At 38.2% G+C, this 20,615-nt stretch overlaps 1 protein-coding gene across 1 annotated transcript in view; it reads right to left on the reverse strand.

Moving 5' to 3' along the window:
• Positions 1-1,272: 1,272 nt before the first annotated feature.
• Positions 1,273-20,615, reverse strand: part of PLCXD3 (phosphatidylinositol specific phospholipase C X domain containing 3) — a 163,025-nt gene continuing 143,682 nt past the window's right edge. Inside the window, exon 3 of the mRNA XM_059919259.1 lies at positions 1,273-1,426. Within this exon, the coding sequence (XP_059775242.1) occupies positions 1,273-1,426 (154 nt within the window). The remainder of the gene's footprint in view (positions 1,427-20,615) is intronic.

The raw sequence follows: 20,615 nt of genomic DNA on the forward strand, positions 1-20,615 counted from the left end.
AGGAAGCAATGCTCAAAGTTGCATTACCATTTTTCTTCCTCATACACCTGGACTATCAAATGGTGGATGGCAGAAACTTTCTGTGAAACTTTGGCCTCTGCCTCAAACTTGACCCTGGGGTGGGACACAGAAGTGATTTTCAATAAGTCTGCCCAAATCACATGTATTTAAGAATCTCCTAAAAATGTTTCACGGATCCTTGAGAGTTCACGGTCATAGTTTCAAAAACATTGCTCTAATTCACTCTGCCACCCTTCCATTTTCCTCAACTTCAAGTAAAAAAACTCAGATTGAAGCTTCTCAGAATATATTCCTCAAAATCTGGAATTTAGAATGACATATTTGGAAATCTCAATTTGTTAGGAAAGCTTGCTCAATCTTTCATTTCTTTCTTTTCTTCTTTTTGTTTTTTCAGTCAAGATAATTGTTAGAAGAACTTTTGTAAGAGTTCTTTTCAGAGTTTTCTGATTTTAACAACACTTGTCATAATTTTTCATTTACTAAGCATTTGTAGGACAATATTATTTAAGAGATTTCTGAATTAAAATGACATCCATCTCTTCCCCCACCCCCATTTTTCACTATGGAGTTGGCACTAATAGTTCTTCCACAAAAGTTTTTACTCTATACTTATAGCTGCCTTAAACAGAAATACTGTGAAACACTATTGTTGTTATATAACACAAAAATTACTGATTATGGCCACCAATATTACTTATGTAGGGAAACTGATTTGATGCATACTGTTTATGACCCAAAGTTAGTGAGATTGCAGACTACAGAATATTATACCAGGTCCCACAAAATAAGTACATTTCAGTACAACAATGTATTGATAATACACATTATGTTGGGCATTTAATTATTTTTAAGTCCCATACAGCATCTGATTAAAAAGAGCGAGCAAGAGAGGGAGCAGAAAGGTTCATTTAGAGGATACACAGTGTAGGAGCCCTAGGTTGAAACAGAAACACAATCAAGTAAACACTCATAAGTTACAAAAACTAATTCTGAGAAACGAAATTTACTAGTCTTTTTTTTATTCCTAACACTAGAAGTAGGTTTTGCTCATCAAATGGGAAATGAAATATTTATAGTAATGAAGAGTATGATAATAATCACTGAAGAAATGGTTTCCCCTTTTTCCCACCCACTTTCAGCCCTTATTCCCTCAGAGACTCAGTGGAATAGGAAGATCAGAGTGTTTATAAATAATATGCCTAATACAGTGAGTTTTCTCTATCTTATTCACTGGCACTCTAAATGGTACTATCAAGTGTTGGCTTCCCCTTCATCAAAGACATAGTTGAGCTTTATGACAGTGCTGATGAAATCACCAAGTTCTACGAAATCAGCAGTGACAATATTGATGCCACTCTCTCCTGGCTTCTGCGTGCGGACCCACTGCATCATGGCAGGAAGGGCTCTGAGAAAGGAAAAAAAAAAGAGAAGTCACAGAAGGAAAGATATTATTTTTCGAGCTCACAATTCCCAGGACTTCTTTTAGTTTTCTAACTTATTAAAATAAATGCCCCAATTACAGATACAGAATGGAGAAAAAAGCCAAATGGACAATGGTAAATTCTTAACCTCTGAAGTGATTCTGCAGGAGAAATACAGCCATCCCTGGAATCCACGAGGGATTGGTTCCAGAAATCCCCACAGATACCAAAGTCTGCGGATGCTCAAGTGTCATATAAAATGCAGTAGTAAAGTCATCCCTTCTCATACGCGGTTTCTGCATCCGTGAATTGAACCAACCCGGGATCAATTTTATGGATACGGAACCCTAGGATATGGAAGGATGACTGTAGTCACTACCTTGGTCCACATTGGACTCTATCTTTGGAGATCCAGATGCCGTGAGAATTTATAGAGAAGCTTCTCCACTAAGAGAACAACATTCTTGCACTCATATTCTAGTTTGGTATGGTGTGATTGCAAACCCTGCAAAGCTATGGGGTAGTGAGGTCAGAGATGCATACATGCACTTAGCAAACATTTATAATGAACCCACTATTTTCAGCAAATATGCTGGATATTGTAAATAGATGTAAGGGCAAAACTCCCCGCATTTGACAAGTGCATGGTTTGGTGGTGGGCAGGTGGACAAGGAAGAAAATTTTAATACTGTATAGCACAATCAATGCTCAGTCATCCTCTAAACATATTTACTGATCACCTCTTCTATTCCAGACACCCTTGAAGGCACTTGGAAAACTTGAGTGAACAAAGCAGATAAAAGTATCCACCTGTGTGGAGCTTACAGTCTAATAAGGAAAGACAAACAATGACTAATAATCATAAATTAATTATATCATTTGATAGGAAGGAATACGTACTATTAAAACGCAGCAAAAAAAGGAGGATTTGGAGTGCATAGATAGAGAGGTGTGGAGCAGATTGCAACTTAAAATAGGTGCTTACACAGGTCCATTGACAAGCGGACATTTGTGCGAGGGTTTGAAGGAGACAAGGGAGTTGTCATGTAGAAAGCTAGGGAAAGCGTTTCAGTTCCTGCCATGGCCCTGAAGGGGCAGCATACCTAAATGTGGCAAAAGAAAGAAGAAAGTATTAAAAGATGAAGTTAGAGAAATAATAAGGAAAGGGAGGCAGATGCTGTAGAGCACTGTAGGCTATTATAAGGGTTTTGAGGTTTACTCTGAGTGAAATGGGGAGTCTTTGGAAGATCTTTAGCAGAAGAGTGTTATGATCTGACTTAATTATAAAAGATGATTCATTACCATGACAGCATAGTGGAGAGTCACCTAGCCTAGCTTGCAAGGTCAGGAAAAACTTTTCAGAAGAGTGCTCCCTGAATGTTGAGGGATTAGGAAGATTTAGCTGGGTAAAGGTGGGAACAGGGTGATGCAGTGCATTTTCAGACAGAAGAAATAGCATTCCTTCATTCATTGACAGGAATAGGGCATGCTTAGCAGTAGGGCATGCAGACAGATCCAGGAGATGTTAGTAAAAATGCAATATCCTATGACAGCACATTGAAGAGAAACCACTACGACCTAAGGGAGCAGGAAGGGAGGTTGACATGAAAAAGGGATAAATGAACTGAGGTCTGAGGAATGATAGTGCAATAAAAATGAAAGAGTGAGGAAATACATGTGGACATTAATTTCCTGGATGAGATGGAGGGAGAGAGAGAAGTGAGTGGGTAGAGAGACAATGATGAAATTAAGAATCTCAGAGAAGTTACAAAATTTAAGGAAGTCTTAAAAATGTTGGAGAAATAAGAAGGAACCAGATGATAGAGGGCTTTCAGAAATGTAGACCAGCTGAAAGCTGTTAACCAGGGAAATAATATGCTTAGACTTGTGATTCAGAGAGAATGGTCTGCCTTCATTGTGAACAAATGAATGGAAGAAAGCAAGACTGGGATCAGGGCTAACAATTAGGGAGCTGTGGAAGGAAGCCAGACCAGAGGTAATGGTAGCTTACATCTCAGTGGCCACAATAGATATATTTGAAAGGAACTGGGGAGATAAAATGACAACATTTGACTGGTGTGGGATTGGATGTAGATGGAGAGGGAGAAAGAAGCCATGAATGATGCCTAGATTTCTAGCGGTATTCTGGCAGGTGAGCATCATTCGCTAATCTTGGAAAGATAGCACTGAAGGCTTTCCAGTGGATGTGCTAAGTTCAGTCTGAGACATGTTGACTTCGAGGTGACTTTGGGACACAGGAGTTGAGATCTTAATTCACAGTTAAGTACAGTTCTGATATTCAGGACATAGAGCTGGTCAAGAGTCATCACATAGAAAGAATAGTTAGAGCTATGAGAGTGGATAAAATTACCTGGGAAGATAGTATAAAGAAGGACGAGAAGAGAAAATTTGAAAATCAACAACATGGGCAGAAAATTTGCTTCAATTAAAAAAAAGAGAGAAGTAGGCATAGAAGTAAGATGAAAATTAGGAGCATGTAGTGTCATGAAAATAAAGGAGAAAAGAAAGCCATGCTTCTTTTGGTTTGTGAGGTTGAAGCATAGAATGTAATATGTGTGTCTTTCTCCAGACCTCAGAAAGTGTATCTAGTCAAACTTGACCCATCCAGGCAAAACGGAATCAACTGCCTTGGACTACATTCATCCTGTGGGTAATACCTTAAAAATTCTGATCCACATTTTTCAGCATACAGATAGAGGAGGATCCAAGTGCTTCTAAAAGAGCATAACATCGATTTAAAAGGCCCATTGCCTTCAGAAAATAGACTGGCAGTGGAGAAATTTGGTCTTCACAACAACAGCTTCAGAAGAGAATTCTATCTTGAAATGAAAAATCTGGATCCCTAGAGCACAGACACAAGTGTATTCAAGTTCATTAGAAAGACAGATGCCGTGGCAATGTGTGTGCAGCCACTTGGGTTTGAATTCCATTACTTTCTCTTCTGGACTTGCTAGGGCAGATGGTTATATCTCTGTTGTGAATATAGTATCACCTTGGCATTTTAGAAAAAGCAGACACTCTTTGGAAAAACTATCAGAACGAGTGCATTTCCTGGGAAGAATAGTTCTCTAGCAGATATACTCACCTTGAGAGGTGAGATGTGGGGTAGAGAAGAGTGATGCTGAGGCCAGTGCTGACTCTGTATTAAGTTTAACCAAGTAGCTGGCCTACCAGATCCCTAGGGGACTAGGTTTTGGGAGGCTCCTGAGCAAACAGACCCCCATTTTAGAACCATGACCATCACAGAAAGAGATACTCCGATGCCCACTACTGCTCTAAGACTGAAATTCCTGGGCCTGAATTTAGAACAACTAATTGTTATCCCCATGGAGAGATGTTAGGAGAATATAAGAGTTCTCTGTTTCTTCTCTGTTTCTCTATAAAGCAGATTGCTTTGAGGATTGATGAAATATCATTTTGGGATAGCTTTTAGGCCTCAGGTGAAATAGGAGTTTTACATTTAAATGCCGTTTCTCTGAGTCATGGGAATATTTCTCTTTTTCTGTTCAGATATAGTTTTGTAAAGTCAGTATGATACCAAAGACAAAACAAGCAATAACACCCAGTTGAATATGAAATACTCAGACAGACTTAAGTCGAATTATGTTAAACAAAAAGACTCAGTATACTGGATTAAAACTAGCAAATGCTACTGAAGTTACAATGATTATTTAGAGTGGCATTTCTTAAACTTTTAAAATTATTTCCCCCTTATGGAGCCTTTTAAAATACTTTTTCCCTCCTCACCCTCCTTCTCAATAAAATTTTAATACCACAGATAGACTCTAAATATGTTTATAAGTTGTTTGTATATACCTGTGCTTTTTATGTAAAAAGAGTAAATTTTTTATTTGCCCTCCTGAGAATCAATTTTTATATTAGGTAATTACAGTACATTGAAAAGCCTACTCTGGTGGTAATAAAGTATTGTCTCAGTGTAATAATTTTCATGGTATGAGACAAACTGGTTAACAAAGACCTACTGTATAGCACAGGGAGCTCTACTCAATATTCTGTAATGACCTATATGGGAAAAGAATGTAAAAATGAGTGGATATATGTACATGTATAACTGAATCACTTTTCTGTACACCTGAAACTAGCACAACATTGTTAATCAACCATACTCCAATATAAAATTTTTTTAATTTTTAAAAAATTTAAAAGAAAAACTGGTTTAACTTTAATTTTTAAAAATCACCCATTCACTCATTCAACAAAGATATACTGTATCTGTGGAAGACAGCGTTCTAGGTGTAGCTCCCTAGAGCCATTTTGGGGTTCAGACCTTCCTCACCTCTCTCCAAGAAACGCTGCCACAGCCCTGCCACCAAACTGTTTTTTTGTGCCTTTTCTACACTACAGTCACAACACTCTTTCTCTCAACCAAATGCATTATTCTTCTACATGAACACTGCAAAGTCTTCTCTCACCTACAAGATACATAGGCTCTTGATCAGTATATATGAGTCCCTCCATCTTCCCTCACGCATCCACCACACACACCTCTCTTCAGCTGCATTTGTTGCTACTTCCTACATGCTAATTTTTTCTCTAGTAATACTGAAATGCTTACGTTTTCTCCCAAACATACCCTGTGGTTTCAGACCTCATTTTTTTTTTTTCAGGACTTCTCTCTATATGAAATACCATTCATTCTTTCAGTACCCTTCTTGGTCTAGTTTCTGCTTGCCCTTCAAGACTTGGCTCAGGCAGCATCTCCATCCCTCAAGTCCAAATCTGGGTGAAGAACTCTGTTTTTGATGCTTTATCTCCTTAAGCACAGTTCTGTAACTACACACTGCACATGGCATTCAGATTTTCCACTTCCATGCCTATTTCTATCAGCACCTGAACACTTTTCAGAAAACAAAAATCATATCATAGTCATCAAAATATCCCCTGTACTTACCACAATCCCTGGGACCCAAAAGGAAAATAACACATTTATTGAACTCAAATGTTACCTAGAAATCCTGGTCTCAGCTGTCTCAAAGTCTAACAAGTAAAATGGATGTGAACCAACCATGACAATACAATATGGCACAACAGGCATGGGCATAGGATTCTATGGGAGCATGTAGGTAAAATAATTTATTTCACTTGGGAGAAATTATGGAGAAATTTAAGGAGCATGTCACAAAATAGGTGACATATGAGCTTGGTCAAGACTTTTTAGATAAAAAAGAAGAAAGCATTTCAAGAAAAGGGAACAGCACATCCAATAGAATATGGGCTGCATAGTAGATCTCCAGAACTTATTTATCTCGCATAACAGAAACTTTGTACACGTTAATCATCACCTCCCCATTTCTCCCTCTCTCCAGCCCCTGTGAACACCATTCTATTCTCTGCTTCTATGAGTTTGACTGTTTTTGATTCCACATATAACTGAGATCACATAGTATTTGTCTTTCTCTGTCTGGCTTATTTCACTTAGCATAATGCCCTCCTAACAAAACTGTACTGTATACTAAGATTTGCTAAGAGGGTAGATCCTATGTTAAGTGCTCTTACCACACACACACATAAAAAAATAATAAAGGGGGCAGGAGGAAAGTTTGGGAGGTGATGGATATATTTATAGCCTTGATGGTGATGGTTTCATGGGTATATACCTATCTCCAAACTCATCGAGTTGTATACATTAAAAATGTACAGCATTTTATATGTCAGACCTCAATAAAGTGTTTTTTTAAAAAAAGCATATGGTCATGAAAGAGAGGACATGATTAGGAAAGACAAGGTGACCAGAGAGTGGGCGCCATGGAGGTGTGGGGACACTAGGGGGACTGACTGGAGTAGGGGAGGAACAGCAATGTGTTTGGGCCAGATTGTTAACGCCTCCTTTGACAACCTGTGAAGTCAGAGCTTCCCTTTATATGCAGTTAGGTTTGCTGTTGATTTCATCCAAAGAAGAGTTCTTCGATTTTCCCATGCAATGAAGAATCTAATATTAATTCCATACAAAGTCTATCATCTAATGACACTGAAACTTGTATTCTCTTCACTTATAAATAAAGAGCTTAGGAAGTTCCCTTTGGAAGTTCTCAGATTGCTATGAGATCCTAAAAAGCATTCATTTTTTCATATTAGTTCCACCTTTATAACCAAAGTTGCTAGCAGAAATTTGAAGAGCATTCACTAATATTATGAAGGAAAATATTTCTTAGTGAAATTATGTAGTCTGAAGAGATTACTAAATTCTCTTTGAATTTGTATATTAATATTTTAGTATCTATTTATGGAATAGTCTCCTTTGGTCTCCTATAGTCACATAGAAAGATGTGACTAAATAAATACTGCAATGTTGTCTTTTAAATGTCCCTCTTTTTTCTTAATCTCTCATTTTCATTAGATGCTGGATTTACAGTGTGGATTTAGACTGTTTATTTGCAAGACCTCACTGACTACCAGGAGAATCATTTCAAGATAAAGAAAAATTTAAATAAAATCCTAGCACTAGTGTCAAATCTGGAGCCAGACTGTTTCTGCTCAAGTCTCAGTACCAGCATTAATTATGAGCAAGTTAGTTAACACTCTAAGCCTCAGTTTTACCATCTATCACATTAGCATATTAATGAGGATTAAAATGCTTAGATGAGTGCCTGGCTCTCTGTGAGTGGTAATGTACTGAATATCCGCTGAGTGACAGCCCAGGCAATGCCCTGCTCCAGAGTCTCAAAGAAGGAAGGCAGCAGGGAATTCTGAGGGCAACACCCAGCCATAATACAGTTGTGATGTAAAAATGAGCCTGCGGGATTTCTTTCCAACCTTCACAATTTCCAATCAATGATAGAAAGAGGGTGGGGGAGGTGTCCTTGTGTATAAGGGCAAGACTGGCAATGAAGCTTTAGGGAAATATCCTTGGAAGGGTTTTCTTTGGGGGCACATAATTGGGGCAAACGTCCAAATATGCTTTTCCCATCATAGATTCTAACTTAAGTTAGCAAAAGAGCAGGTCCAGAACCAAAATTTGGTACATGAAACCTCAAAGCCCTTCTCCGGAATATGGAGCTCTCCTGAGGAAAGGCATCTTCAAACAGTTTGCAGGCTTCTTAGAGGAGAAACAGGCAAATCTACAGGAATCAGAAAACCTTCCTCCAAGGAAGCAACAGGAGGGCAGCGATGTGGAAGCCAGAGGTCTTCTGATGTTCTAGTTTTGAGAAACAATTTTGAAAAGATTTAAAGGAAAAGATTTAGGAATTGGAAATGCTGAGTTCAGTAACCCTCAGTGTGCTGACCCTGACTTATTAATTCATGTCAGTCTCCTACTTAGGATGCTTCAATCACCCCTCACTGCTTTTAGCATAAAGATTAAAATTCTTAACTGGTCTATAGGCTCTGAACAGCAGCCACTAGCTGCTCCTCCAGTTTCATCTCTGGTCACTCTCTCCCTCACTGAATTCTAGCCACATCCACAGTCTTGCTCATCTGGACCAGCCTAATTTTCCTCAGGGAACCATTGTAAGGGCCGTTGTTTGTTTGCTGGTTTTTTTTTTTTTTTTCATCAAGAATACCTCATCTTCCCTGCCCCTTCACTTGACCAACTCACTCACTTTTCTTTCAGGTGATAGTTTAAATGTCACTTCTTCAAAACACTAGTCAGAATTGTAATTATATTTACATGTTTGATCAGCACCTGCCCCCTATCTAGACGGCAGTGGCTTTGAGGACAAAGACTGTCTGTTTTCTCATTGTTGGAGCCCAAAGGCTCAGCATAGCACTTGGCATAGACTGAGTACTCAATAAATTTGTATTGAATAACTAGATTTTATTTTTAGAAACAAAAGGTTGATTTTTAGAATAAAAGTGCATGCAATAACATAATTCATGGAAAGACTGCTCAGTTTTCCTCACTGTGGCTATTGCCACAGATTTTAGTTTGTGAATTCACTGCTATTTTGCTGAACAAAAGTCTTTTAAAAATTAACTTGAAGGATTTTAACTTTTCTGTACTTGGCAGGTCTTACTGGCAAATTTCCAAATTGAACAGTCAATTTGCAAAATGACTTTTCCTTCATTATACGTAAAGTGTCCTGAGAGTCTGTGTTAATAACGACAATAGTAGTCATCATCTTTCTAAGAATAAAGTTTATTAGCATTAAACTTAATTAAACAGATTTCTTTATTTACTATCAATTTATTATTAATTATAATTACCTATCATTTAATTAGAATTAAATTTATTAGGAACCCATGTCAAATTCATATTCAAGTGTGTGTGTGTATACATAATACTTTTACAACAAATGCGTCTTATATATGCTACTTCTCTAAATTCTCTAAACTGTTGTATTTTGTGGTTATGAATGAACAATGTGGATAATAAAACACTTGAATCTTTCAGTGAATTTTATTTGAATATATTTAATTTTCAATGAAATGTTTCTTTTGTTGAACGAAATAGAATCTTTAAATTAAATTAATTTTTACAGAACTCTCTGATGCCCTTGGAAATAAAGATTACAATGAAAATGTCAGAGCCATGTTACTGCCTTTCTCAAACCCAGCCTCTCCTGAGAAACGGAGTCTTCACTGGTCTGTAAAATTTAAAATAATGATCACAGGTCTTTCTTCCCTTGGGCAACTGAGTCACTCAGGACCAACTAATTCAACTCAAGTCTGACATATTTAAAATGTGATTTCCTGTCAATCTGGTCATTTCTGAAGGCTTAGAAATTTCACTTGAAAATGTAAAGGAGAGAAAGATGAAACAAAAAGAAACTTTCCCAAAAGGTTGGCATTTCATGCACTGAATCATATAGTGATAAAAGGCAGGCCTTTGCATCTGTAGGTTTAAACCCCAGAAAGGGCTTCAAAATAACTTCAGGCAGACAGATGGATGTATCTCAGAGATTGTAACTTGCATGAAGACAAGGCTTACCATTTTTTGCTAAACCTGTTTCTGCTTAGAAAGGAGCATATCTGATTTATGCCTGATAAAAATAACTCATTTTTCGAAAAAAAACCTTTTCCCCCTAAAATTGCACTCAGAAAAAGAATGAAGTCATGTGAATGATCTGCAAAACAAATGGCCTAAAATCAACTCTAGAGATTTTAAAGGACTTGGGTTTTCTTGAATAAGAGACTAAAGTCCTCCCAAGTCTTCCTATGACAAGTGCTATGTACTTTCAGAACTAAATCACCACAACTATTTAGATGTAAAACAGATAATAATGAAAGTTACAACTAAACATATAGCTGATTTGAATTTTTCCCTCTGTGGCCATGAAAGGAAGAAATCCCTCTCTCCTTAACCTTCCCAGATTCTCTGCTCAAATCAAGTTCAAACTCCATCTGCAGCTTGATAAAGACATCTGTTCAATGCATATTTATAAAGCACCTCTTTTGTGCTACATATTATTCTGTGTGCTGAGGACACCAGGGTGCTCAGAAAGAGACCCAGCCCTTGCCCTCTTGGTCCATACCCTCTAGTTGGGGAGAGAGAGATTTATTAAAAACAAACAACAAGCACCACTTATTGAAGAGGCTGTCTTTTCTCCACTGTATATTCTTGCCCCCTTTATCAAAGATAAGGTGACCATACGTGCATGGGTTTATTTCTGGGCTTTCTATCCTGTTCCATTGATCTATATTTCTGTTTTTGTACCGGTACCATACTGTCTTGATTACTGTAGCTTTGTAGTATAGTCTGAAGTCAGGGAGTCTGATTCCTCCAGCTCCGTTTCTCTTTCTCAAGATTGCTTTGGCTACTTGGGGTCTTTTGTGTTTCCATACAAATACCCTGAGAAAACCATAATTCAAAAAGTGTCCTGTACCACAATGTTTATTGCAGTACTATTTACAATAGCCAGAACATGGAAGCACCCTAAGTGTCCATTGACAGATGAATGGATAAAGAAGATGTGGCACAATATACAATGGAATATTACTCAGCCATAAAAAGAAACAAAATTGAGTTATTTGTAGTGAGGTGGATGGACTTAGAGTCTGTCATACAGAGTGAAGTAAGTCAGAAAGAGAAAAACAAATATGGTATGCTAACACATATATATGGGATCTAAAAAAGAAAAAATGGTTCTGAAGAACCTAGGGCCAGGACAGGAATAAAGATGCAGACATAGAGAATGGACTTGAGGACACAGGGAGGGGGAAGGGTAAGATGGGACAAAGTGAGAGAGTGGCATTGACATATATACACTACCAAATATAAAATAGATAGCTAGTGGGAAGCAGCCACATAGCACAGGGAGATCAGCTCAGTGCTTTGTGACCACCTAGCAGGGTGGGATAGGGAGGGTTGGGGGGAGACGCAAGAGGGAGAGGATATGGGGATATATGTATACATATAGCTGATTCACTTTGTTATACAGCAGAAGCTAGCACAACATTGTAAAGCAATTATACTCAAATAAAGATGTTAAAAAAAAAAAAGACTATGTAAAGTAAAAACAAAAAGAAACAACAAATAAACAAAAACTACCAAGTCAAATGGATTGGTGTTGAGAGAAATTTCAGTTCTGGTCCTGACTATAGTAATGCCTTTTATTGTGTTTTATAATCTTGAATAAATTATATTAACCCTGTGAGTCCCAATTTTTCCTAGTTGGAAAATTAGGTGTGACAACACTTGGGGTAGACACCCCCGCACAAGGTGATGATCTCTATGTGGGTACTATTCAGGTATGTAAGGTCGGGGTTGTTCATAACAACTCGGCCACAGCCATGAGGGCTGACATGCTCCAGGGGCCGCAAGATAAGGACACAAGAGCCAGTGTCACACCAGGAATATCGGGGGACTGACTGACCCTCGCCTTCACCCTAACTATCCTAGCCACCTTCAGTTTTCAAAGGGACAGATTCCAAGTTCTCAAGAAGACATGGGAACGATCCCACCTCCCTCTCATGCCTGGAAGTTTGTTAGTTTAGTTTAGCTTTGTGTTTGTTTAACAAAAAGTAATGCAGTCAAATCAAAGCAAAAGACACCATCTGTTTCCTTTGATGATGGCAAAAGTAGCCCTTTTCATTGTGGCATGGAAGAAAACCATCAAAAATCCATTTTCAATTAAAATAAGATCATATAAACTGCAAGAAGAATGGTGTTTAGAGTTCATAAAATGTGCTGTGTCCTCAGGCCCATCATTCCCTTCAGCCCCTGTTTCAGAATAAGCCATAAACCCTGCCAGGAGACATAATATGAGCAGTCAGCCCTCAATGGGGCCTCCGGCTGCGCAGGGACTATTCTGTCTGCTGATTTTCTAAGGGAGAGAAAGAAGAAAGAAAGCTTCGTACATTCTAAACAAAGAGACCCTTCAGTGTATTAATAAGATTTAGACTGCCAATGAGGCAGACAGTGGGTTTTCTTTCAAGGGTAGAGTCTCAAAATAATGAACACTTCTGTATGGGATCAAGTGTTCTTGCCTCACAGTCTCTTCCTCAGTACCAAGTAGCCCCTCACTCAGGACAAATGCTCCGGGAATCTGGGGACTCAAAGCTCAGAAGCAATTTACTTTACTCAAAGCGTACAGTTTCTATCTGCTGGCACCTGCCTGTCCTTTCTCCTCTTTGGAAAGATTTCCATTTGCAGAGAAAGAGCTGCTGCTCACCTGTGCAGAAAGGAAGTTTTAACATTTCTGGTTTTGCCTGGAACAAACATGTCAAGGACTATCTAGGTTTATCCCTTCACTCTCAATTGTTCCTGACTTGGGGATCCTGGATCTCGGGATAGCAGAGGTAATAATGTTGAAAGTCACAAAAGAAATCAGTCACCCATGAACTGTGGTCACACAATGTAACTGAAATGCTGCTCTTCTTTACCATGGGCAGAATCATTTTATCACTTCAGGTTTAGTATTGACCATCTGTTGCTTATTGGAAGTTCTAGTGGAAATCTGCATGCTTTTAATTTTAACAATGGAGAGATAAATTATTACCTATAAAATATACATGTATTAAGAGAAGATGGTCTCTGTGAGGAAAAATGGTGTAAGAGATTCTTTGTTTAAACTGAATTATAGTTTCTGTACAATATTATATAAGTTACAGGTGTACAATAAAGGGATTCACAGTTTTTAAAGGTTATACTCTACTTATAGTTATTATAAAATATTGGCTACATTCCCTGTGTTGTACTATATATCCTTGTACTTATTTTATACACAGTAGTTTGTACCTCTTACTCCCCTAACCCTATATTTCCCTTCTCTCCTTACCTCTCCCCACTGGTAACCACTAGTTTGTTCTCTACATCTGTGAATCTGCTTCTTTTTTGTTTTATTCACTAGTTTGTTGTATTTTTTAGGTTCCACATGTAAGTGAAATCATACAGTATTTGTCATTCTCTGTCTGACTTATCTCACTTAGCACAATACCCTCCAAGACCATCCATGTTGTTGCAAATGGCAAAAATTTCATTCTTTTTTATGGCTTAGTAGTATTCCATTGTATATATACCACATCTTCTTTATCCATCCATCTGTAGAGATTCTTGATGGTGAAATCCTGGGAACTATTGGTCCCCATCATGTTCATATATTCTCTCTCACTTTCAATAGATTTTATTGAGTACTAATCATGTAGCAATTGTTGGGGTGGGTACAGGGATGAGTCAGACATGGTCCTTGCCTTAATTATAGGACTAATTCTGGAAATACCTGAATTGGTACAAATAGAAATTGTTTAATTGCTCTGAATAGAGTTGCATGAAAACATTGGACAATGATGTCCATGAAGCGTCTTTTGGCCTCATGAACTAGCTGCTGGCCTCCTTCTTGGCACACATTCCAATTCCAAATGGAAATATTCCATGGAATCTTATATATTTATGAGGCTAAATAAAGACTACTCTCTAACTACTCATAAGTTAAGTGAGTATTTATTGAGTTTTAATGGACTGCCTATAATTGATACAGGGGCAGTAGAAAGAATAAGAGCTTTAGAATTAGACAGAGCCCTATTTGAGTTACTAATAATGTGTGACTTTGGGGAAGGTTGTTTTTCACTGTAAAATGGGGATAATAATGATATGTAAATCCTAGGGTTTTTGCAAGACTAAAACAAAATAATACAAGATGGGTAGGTGGTGTAACATAGAGGTTAAGAAAGAGGACTTTGCAGCAGACTGAGTTCAAATCCTGGCACTCTCACTAATACTCGTGTAACTTTAGGCAAGTCACTTAAACTTTTCTAGCTTCAGTTTCCTCACTTGTGAAAGAGAATAAAAAGAGTGAATTAATGTGGAGATTAAATGAAATAGCATGCATAAAATTTTAACATAACACTTGTGTGGTGATAACTCAATAAATGATAGCTGTTACTCCATTCTTAGTGTTCATGCTTGAAGTGCCTAGTACATAGTAGACAGTAAATAAATGTTAGCTACCTTCATTTTTCCTACCTTTAGATTACTTGAAGGCAAGTAACTCTATGAAAAAGTTTCTCTCTATATTGATGTGTAGTGCCTGCTGTGAAGAGCTGCCCAGATTTTCCCTTCCAGATTGAGAGCACTCATCTCAATGAGTGCTAGGAATGTTGTTGGCTGTCAGCTCTCAGCTGAGTTTCTATCTATCTGAGAATTGCCCTCAGCTAAAAAGTTAGTCATGCCACTCGAGGTCACACACCCTCTCTGGGGACAACCTGCATCCAATGACTGATCTTTGGGAAGGAGTGTATGCAGGCACTTGTCTCAAGGTGGGACAAGTTGGAAGGTTCATCCCAGCTCTAGAGCTTCCTGTAGGCTTGGCTAAGACCTTTGTTGTGACTGCATCACAGCCAATTCCTCCCTCTACTCAATCCTGTTCCTGTCACTCGCCCATAGCATGGATCCCAAGGGAACTCTGGAATAAAACTGCACACAAATCTCAGAGCCTTAGAGTCTATTTCTTGGGAAACCCAACCTACAGGTCTTCAATTTAGATGGCAAGAAATTCTGTGATCAGTGGACTTTCACCCACGTAGGAATCAAGGGTAGCCTTTTGTAACCTTAATGAGATGGAGAAATTAAAACTACATTTCCATTTCTTAAATGCAAACAGGGTAGGTCCTACGGTGGTTTGAGGGTTTTTTTTTAAAGAGGGAGAGTGGGAGAAGATCACCTGAGAAAAACTTCCTTTATGCTTAGTGCCGTGCACTATGCAGAATCATGTGGGTACCTCCACTTACTCTGGCAAAGTAGAAAGGCCACCAAGTCTAGACTACTTAGAAATAGTGACCACATAGTCTTACATTGGTCATCTGTTAGGATTCCCCTCTGGATACCATTATGCTATGAATAATGTATCAGAAGCTCAGAACATCTAAACCTACTTCTAAAGGAAACAATTGTCATGGTCACTCTAATGGGAGACATTTCCAGTCCAAATTGCCCAGCAGAAGCTGGGGGTGGCGTGGTGGCAGCGAGGTGGTATTTATTCCATCATCACAGCTTTTTCTGTATAGTACTTTGTGCAACTCCATGTCCCTGACATGCTCTTTCAAAGCTAAATGTTGTTATAGCATCCATTTCAGATGTTCAATTTTTTAAAAAAAGTCAAATTCAGAGATTCCCCATTCCTTAGAGAAAATGTTAACATGCAGAATGAATACAAACAGAATTTAATTTGATCATAATTTCCCAGGTGCTAATGTGTCTGTGCGCCTCTGGGCCCCTGCAATCATGCATAATTATCAGGGGGTGATTTCTTTGGCCTTTTCCCCTTTAATCAGTGACAACTGCAGGTGCAAAGGGCAGAGGAACATGTCATTTGTTCTGCAAGAGAATAAGATTCATTATGCTGTTAATTCTATAATTTCCTCCTGACAGCCGTCTTACAAAGTCAGAGTCTTTTAATAGTACCAAAAGAGTGCAAAATTTTAAGTCAGTTAGTATGAGAAGAGTGCTTTCCATTGTGTTGTCTGTTGGTTATATTTTTGGGAAATCGTGTTACCTGACACTTTAAAAATATTCCACTTTAGCATTCTTTGACAACATGGAAAATTCCTAGGAACTTGATAACATACAGTAAATATTGCCAAACCATATTGGTGCCATATATGTGTCTTATTTGCCAATGCATCCTCCCTCTTCCTTGTATATTTCCTCCTTGCCACATTTAGAAAAGCACCAGAGGATATCAGGTTTGAAAATGTCTCTACGATATTTATAATCTGTGACCACATTCTCTAAAAAATGTTACCTAAACAGAGTTCCATGTTACAATGTTTCATGAGCTATTGAAAGATATTCCTAAAACAAATAAATATTCCTTTGGTTGAATAAATTTAGGTAATAGTGAAGCCTCTTTGATGTTCACAATACACATAATAGCATATTAAGCACATTGTCATATTAAGGACATTGAGATAAGTCAAGAACTTATTCCCCTGTCCTCAAACTGGTGTTTTCCAAACTTATTTGACTCAAGAATAGTCCCAAAACTATTAACACATGGGCATGCACACACAATTACACCTTTTAAATTTCTTCCTACAAACAACCAACAGACATCTAGTGGACCTAATGTTCTACAGAACACTGTTCTGGAATTATTGTTGGAAAGCATCCTTTTCAAAGACTCAACTCTGCCATGTGTTTCAAGGACTGAAAATTCTCACAGCCTCCTGAGTCAGGCCCTCCCATCTTAAGACTGCTTCCACTATTAGAAGGTTCTTAGGTTCCCCCAGAACAAGTTTGCTCCTCTTCAACAAGATATCCCTTTAAATATTTGAAAATGATTGGGATTCTCCTACCCCACCATCTGTACCTGCCCTTCTCCATCTTAAACATCCCATTTTCTTTCCTTAGATGATTCCGTTTGGAACATTTTTATTGTCCTTGTCACTCCCTTCTGAACACTCCACTTTGTGTATATTCCCTACAAAAGAGGTACCTTTGGAAAATCATGCAATTTTCTAACTTGGGTATACAGTATAACAGAGTATCTCCACCCTCATTCTGGGTACTATGCTTCTCTTATTATGGCCAAAGATTCTTTTGACTATTTCTCTATTCATGTTTCCCAGCCATTCCATTGTCATCTTTTCCCTGGAATTCTTTAACAGCTTCTTCTGAAGGAAGGAGGAAGGTATTAGGTGGTACCAATGGAGGGGAAGCAGCTCTCCTTCTAGAAGAGTCAACACTAGCTTGTTACCTTACACGTTCTTCTTCCTCTTGAGTTCAGGGAATCTCCTCTCTGTCACCAAAAAAGGTACCAAGCATGCAGGAGGCGAGGTCCCACCAGAAATTTAAGAAGAGCCTTCAAGAGTGATCTGAGGCTGGATAGTTGCTGGAGACTAAGGAGCAGCGCAGATGAGAAATATGGAAGTTTGGATCCTCTAGGAAGTAGCCCCAGCTGGCAGCAGCAACGGTATTGTCAGGGGATGTTAAACATCCAGGTGAGTCTCCACTGGGTTGTTTTAGAGTAAAGATAGCAATGAATACAGAGAAATCTAATTTTTTTCAAAACTTGGAATCATATATGCATGTGAATAGTTGGCCATGTAAATTATCTGCCTGCCTGATTGAGTCTGCACTTAGTGACGACAGAAGCAGGGTTTGGCAAAGTGACATGATGACAGTAATGCTGCCCTTCCTCAGGGCTGGTGCTCACTGTAGTTTTAACTAAGTCATTAATTAACTAGCTATTGATTCAAAGAGTCATTGAGCATAGAATATGCCCTATGAAGGAGGAGCATTATTTGCAACTGTGTCTGGTTATGTTTTAGGGCAGTGTTTGAAAATGTGGTCCTAAAAAGACACTTGCTACCCTTTTTTTTCTTGATTAAAATGTCCCTCACATTCATCTAGAATGCAATAAAAATGACTCTTAGAAAGGTGAAATAAAATGCTCCCTCATGGCAGACCCTATCCAGTCCTGGATTATCTCAGGGGAGGTTTGCAGGGATAGGTCTTTAAAAGTTGTTATAGGATTGATTCTGGCTGGAATAGAAGAAAAATCACTGGCCATAAAGAAGGTCAGAGGAGTCTTCAGGTGGGCGCATGAAGACCTGTTGAAAATTCAGAAAAGAGGCTCTGGGGTGTGTGTGTGTGTGTGTGTGTGTGTGTGTGTGTGTGTGTTTTCTGGGATCTCAATTAACTTCCAAAATTCTACAGAGTCACACCTACAGTTGCATTAACTGCATGTTTTTATATAGATGCTGCTCTCTTGACATCTGTTAGCAGTACCTCTGTGAGATACTAAGAAGCAGTCTCATTCAGGGAACGCAATGGCCAGCAGGCACCACAGTCAGCCTTATATCAGGGTATTTGCCTACAACTGAATTTTGAAATTGGCTGCACACAGTGTCCTGAAAACAGATAACATGATCTTATAAAACAATTTAATTAAATAACTAATATACTAAAATATCAAAATTACCCTAGAGGCAACAAAACATATGATATATAATTGATATTTAATATCAATTACCTGAAAGTCATAAAATAATGTGAATGCCAAGAGTTCTCAGTTTCTCTGTTCTAGACTGGAAGTACAATGATAAAAGAAATGCCATGTATTCTTTTTCACTCTAGACTGGAAACTTTTCTTTCAAACAACTCGAGTCCAAATTTGAAAAGGAACCCACAAAGGGAAGTAGGTGGAGAACTAGATGGCAGCCCCTGTGATGGGCACTGTCTCTGACGGCTGTATGGGCCAGCTTCTCAACAGATTTACGAGGGAGAGGCAAGGACACAGTAGAATCTTCTCCCAAGGTGTAAAATTCTCTCTGGTAGGGAACTGTTTCAGAGGGTCAGCGCTATTTTCAAGAGAAAAAAATTAATGAATACTTTTCAACTAAAAGCTGAAATCAGCAGGAAAGAACCTAAAGAACGTTGCTTCTAATTTTATTAGGAACTCATGTCCCACTGGAAATCATTAAGTAGAAATCAGTTGAAAATATCTTCAAATGTGTGGCTTTTGTAGCTACTAATAATAGAATATATTTTAATAACAGGTTTTATTCCTGGTATTCAGTTCTATTTTAGGGGATGAAAAGGGTCTGATATTTAAAAAACAAATGGAAACCTTTGATAATATCCTACCGAAGTACGGCATTTCACATAAATGTAAAAGATGCTGCTCCTAAAATACTTTCTATTTTTGAATGACACTCATTACTATTTCCATAATGGTCCATAATGATGATTTACTTTTCTCAGCTACATTATGTTATTATATCTAGTAGAACTGAGTGGAAAAGAAAATCAGTAAGATTGACTTGAGAATTGTGAATCTTTGATTCTAAACCTGGGTCTGCTACTACGGGCTACCCATGGAAGACAACAGCATCAATTTCATATCTCTAGACTGCTACATCAGTGTCCATATGGACATCATTCTTCCTGACTACGAAAAAGTCATTCTTGAAACCAAGACTGCAACCCTACTTAAACCATGTGTGCAAGTCACTGACCCTCTCTGTGCAATATACAGAATGGAAATATATCACTCCGACTCAGGGTTATTGGGAAGCTCAGATATAATTATGACTGTGAACACCCTTGAAAATTGCAACGTGCCTTACAAATTTAATTTGTTCCAATTAAACGAATTATGTGGAATTATGTAAACTGGAAATCCTCCTGCCCTCAGCTGAATTTTTCACTTGTAAAAGGGTTGGATTGCCATTGGGTTTTCCATGTTTATTCATCCAACCTGCCTTGGCTATACATCATTCTTTTTACATTATTAGAGGTCATAAAGAGTGGTGGAAAATAGTCAAGGTCATGGCAGAAAGTGAGTTTCTATCACTCTGTATTTTTACATTTCTTGGAGTCTTCCCCATGTTGCTATTCTCAAATGACTTGAATCTAAAACAAAGTTGGAGTCATCTAGTACTAGAACCTATAGGTTATAAACTGATATTCCAGCTTGCTGTTTTGGGACCAAACAACTCAACTGGGTGGCAAAGGAGTACATTTTTAGTCATGTTTTCTTGCTCAAGATAGTCCACAGCTCCTCTCAATTGGAGTTTCTACCATCCACAAGAAGGCTTTCTTCCAATTGTAATAAATGAGACGATTATGGGGCTGAGGTCTCCTGTCTTCTCATCTATCTACTCAAGAATAAATCTAGGTAGTCTGGAAGGGATCTGTCCATTTTGTAAATGAGCACAGCAGCAAGCAGATGTGATTTTGAGGGCACCATCCCTTACAGGGTAATCCATATATCCTCCAGTTGATCAAGCCATGGTAACATCAGCTTGAGCAGA

This window comes from Balaenoptera ricei, chromosome 3 (genome assembly GCF_028023285.1).
Source record: "Balaenoptera ricei isolate mBalRic1 chromosome 3, mBalRic1.hap2, whole genome shotgun sequence".
Taxonomy (NCBI): Eukaryota; Metazoa; Chordata; class Mammalia; order Artiodactyla; family Balaenopteridae; genus Balaenoptera; species Balaenoptera ricei.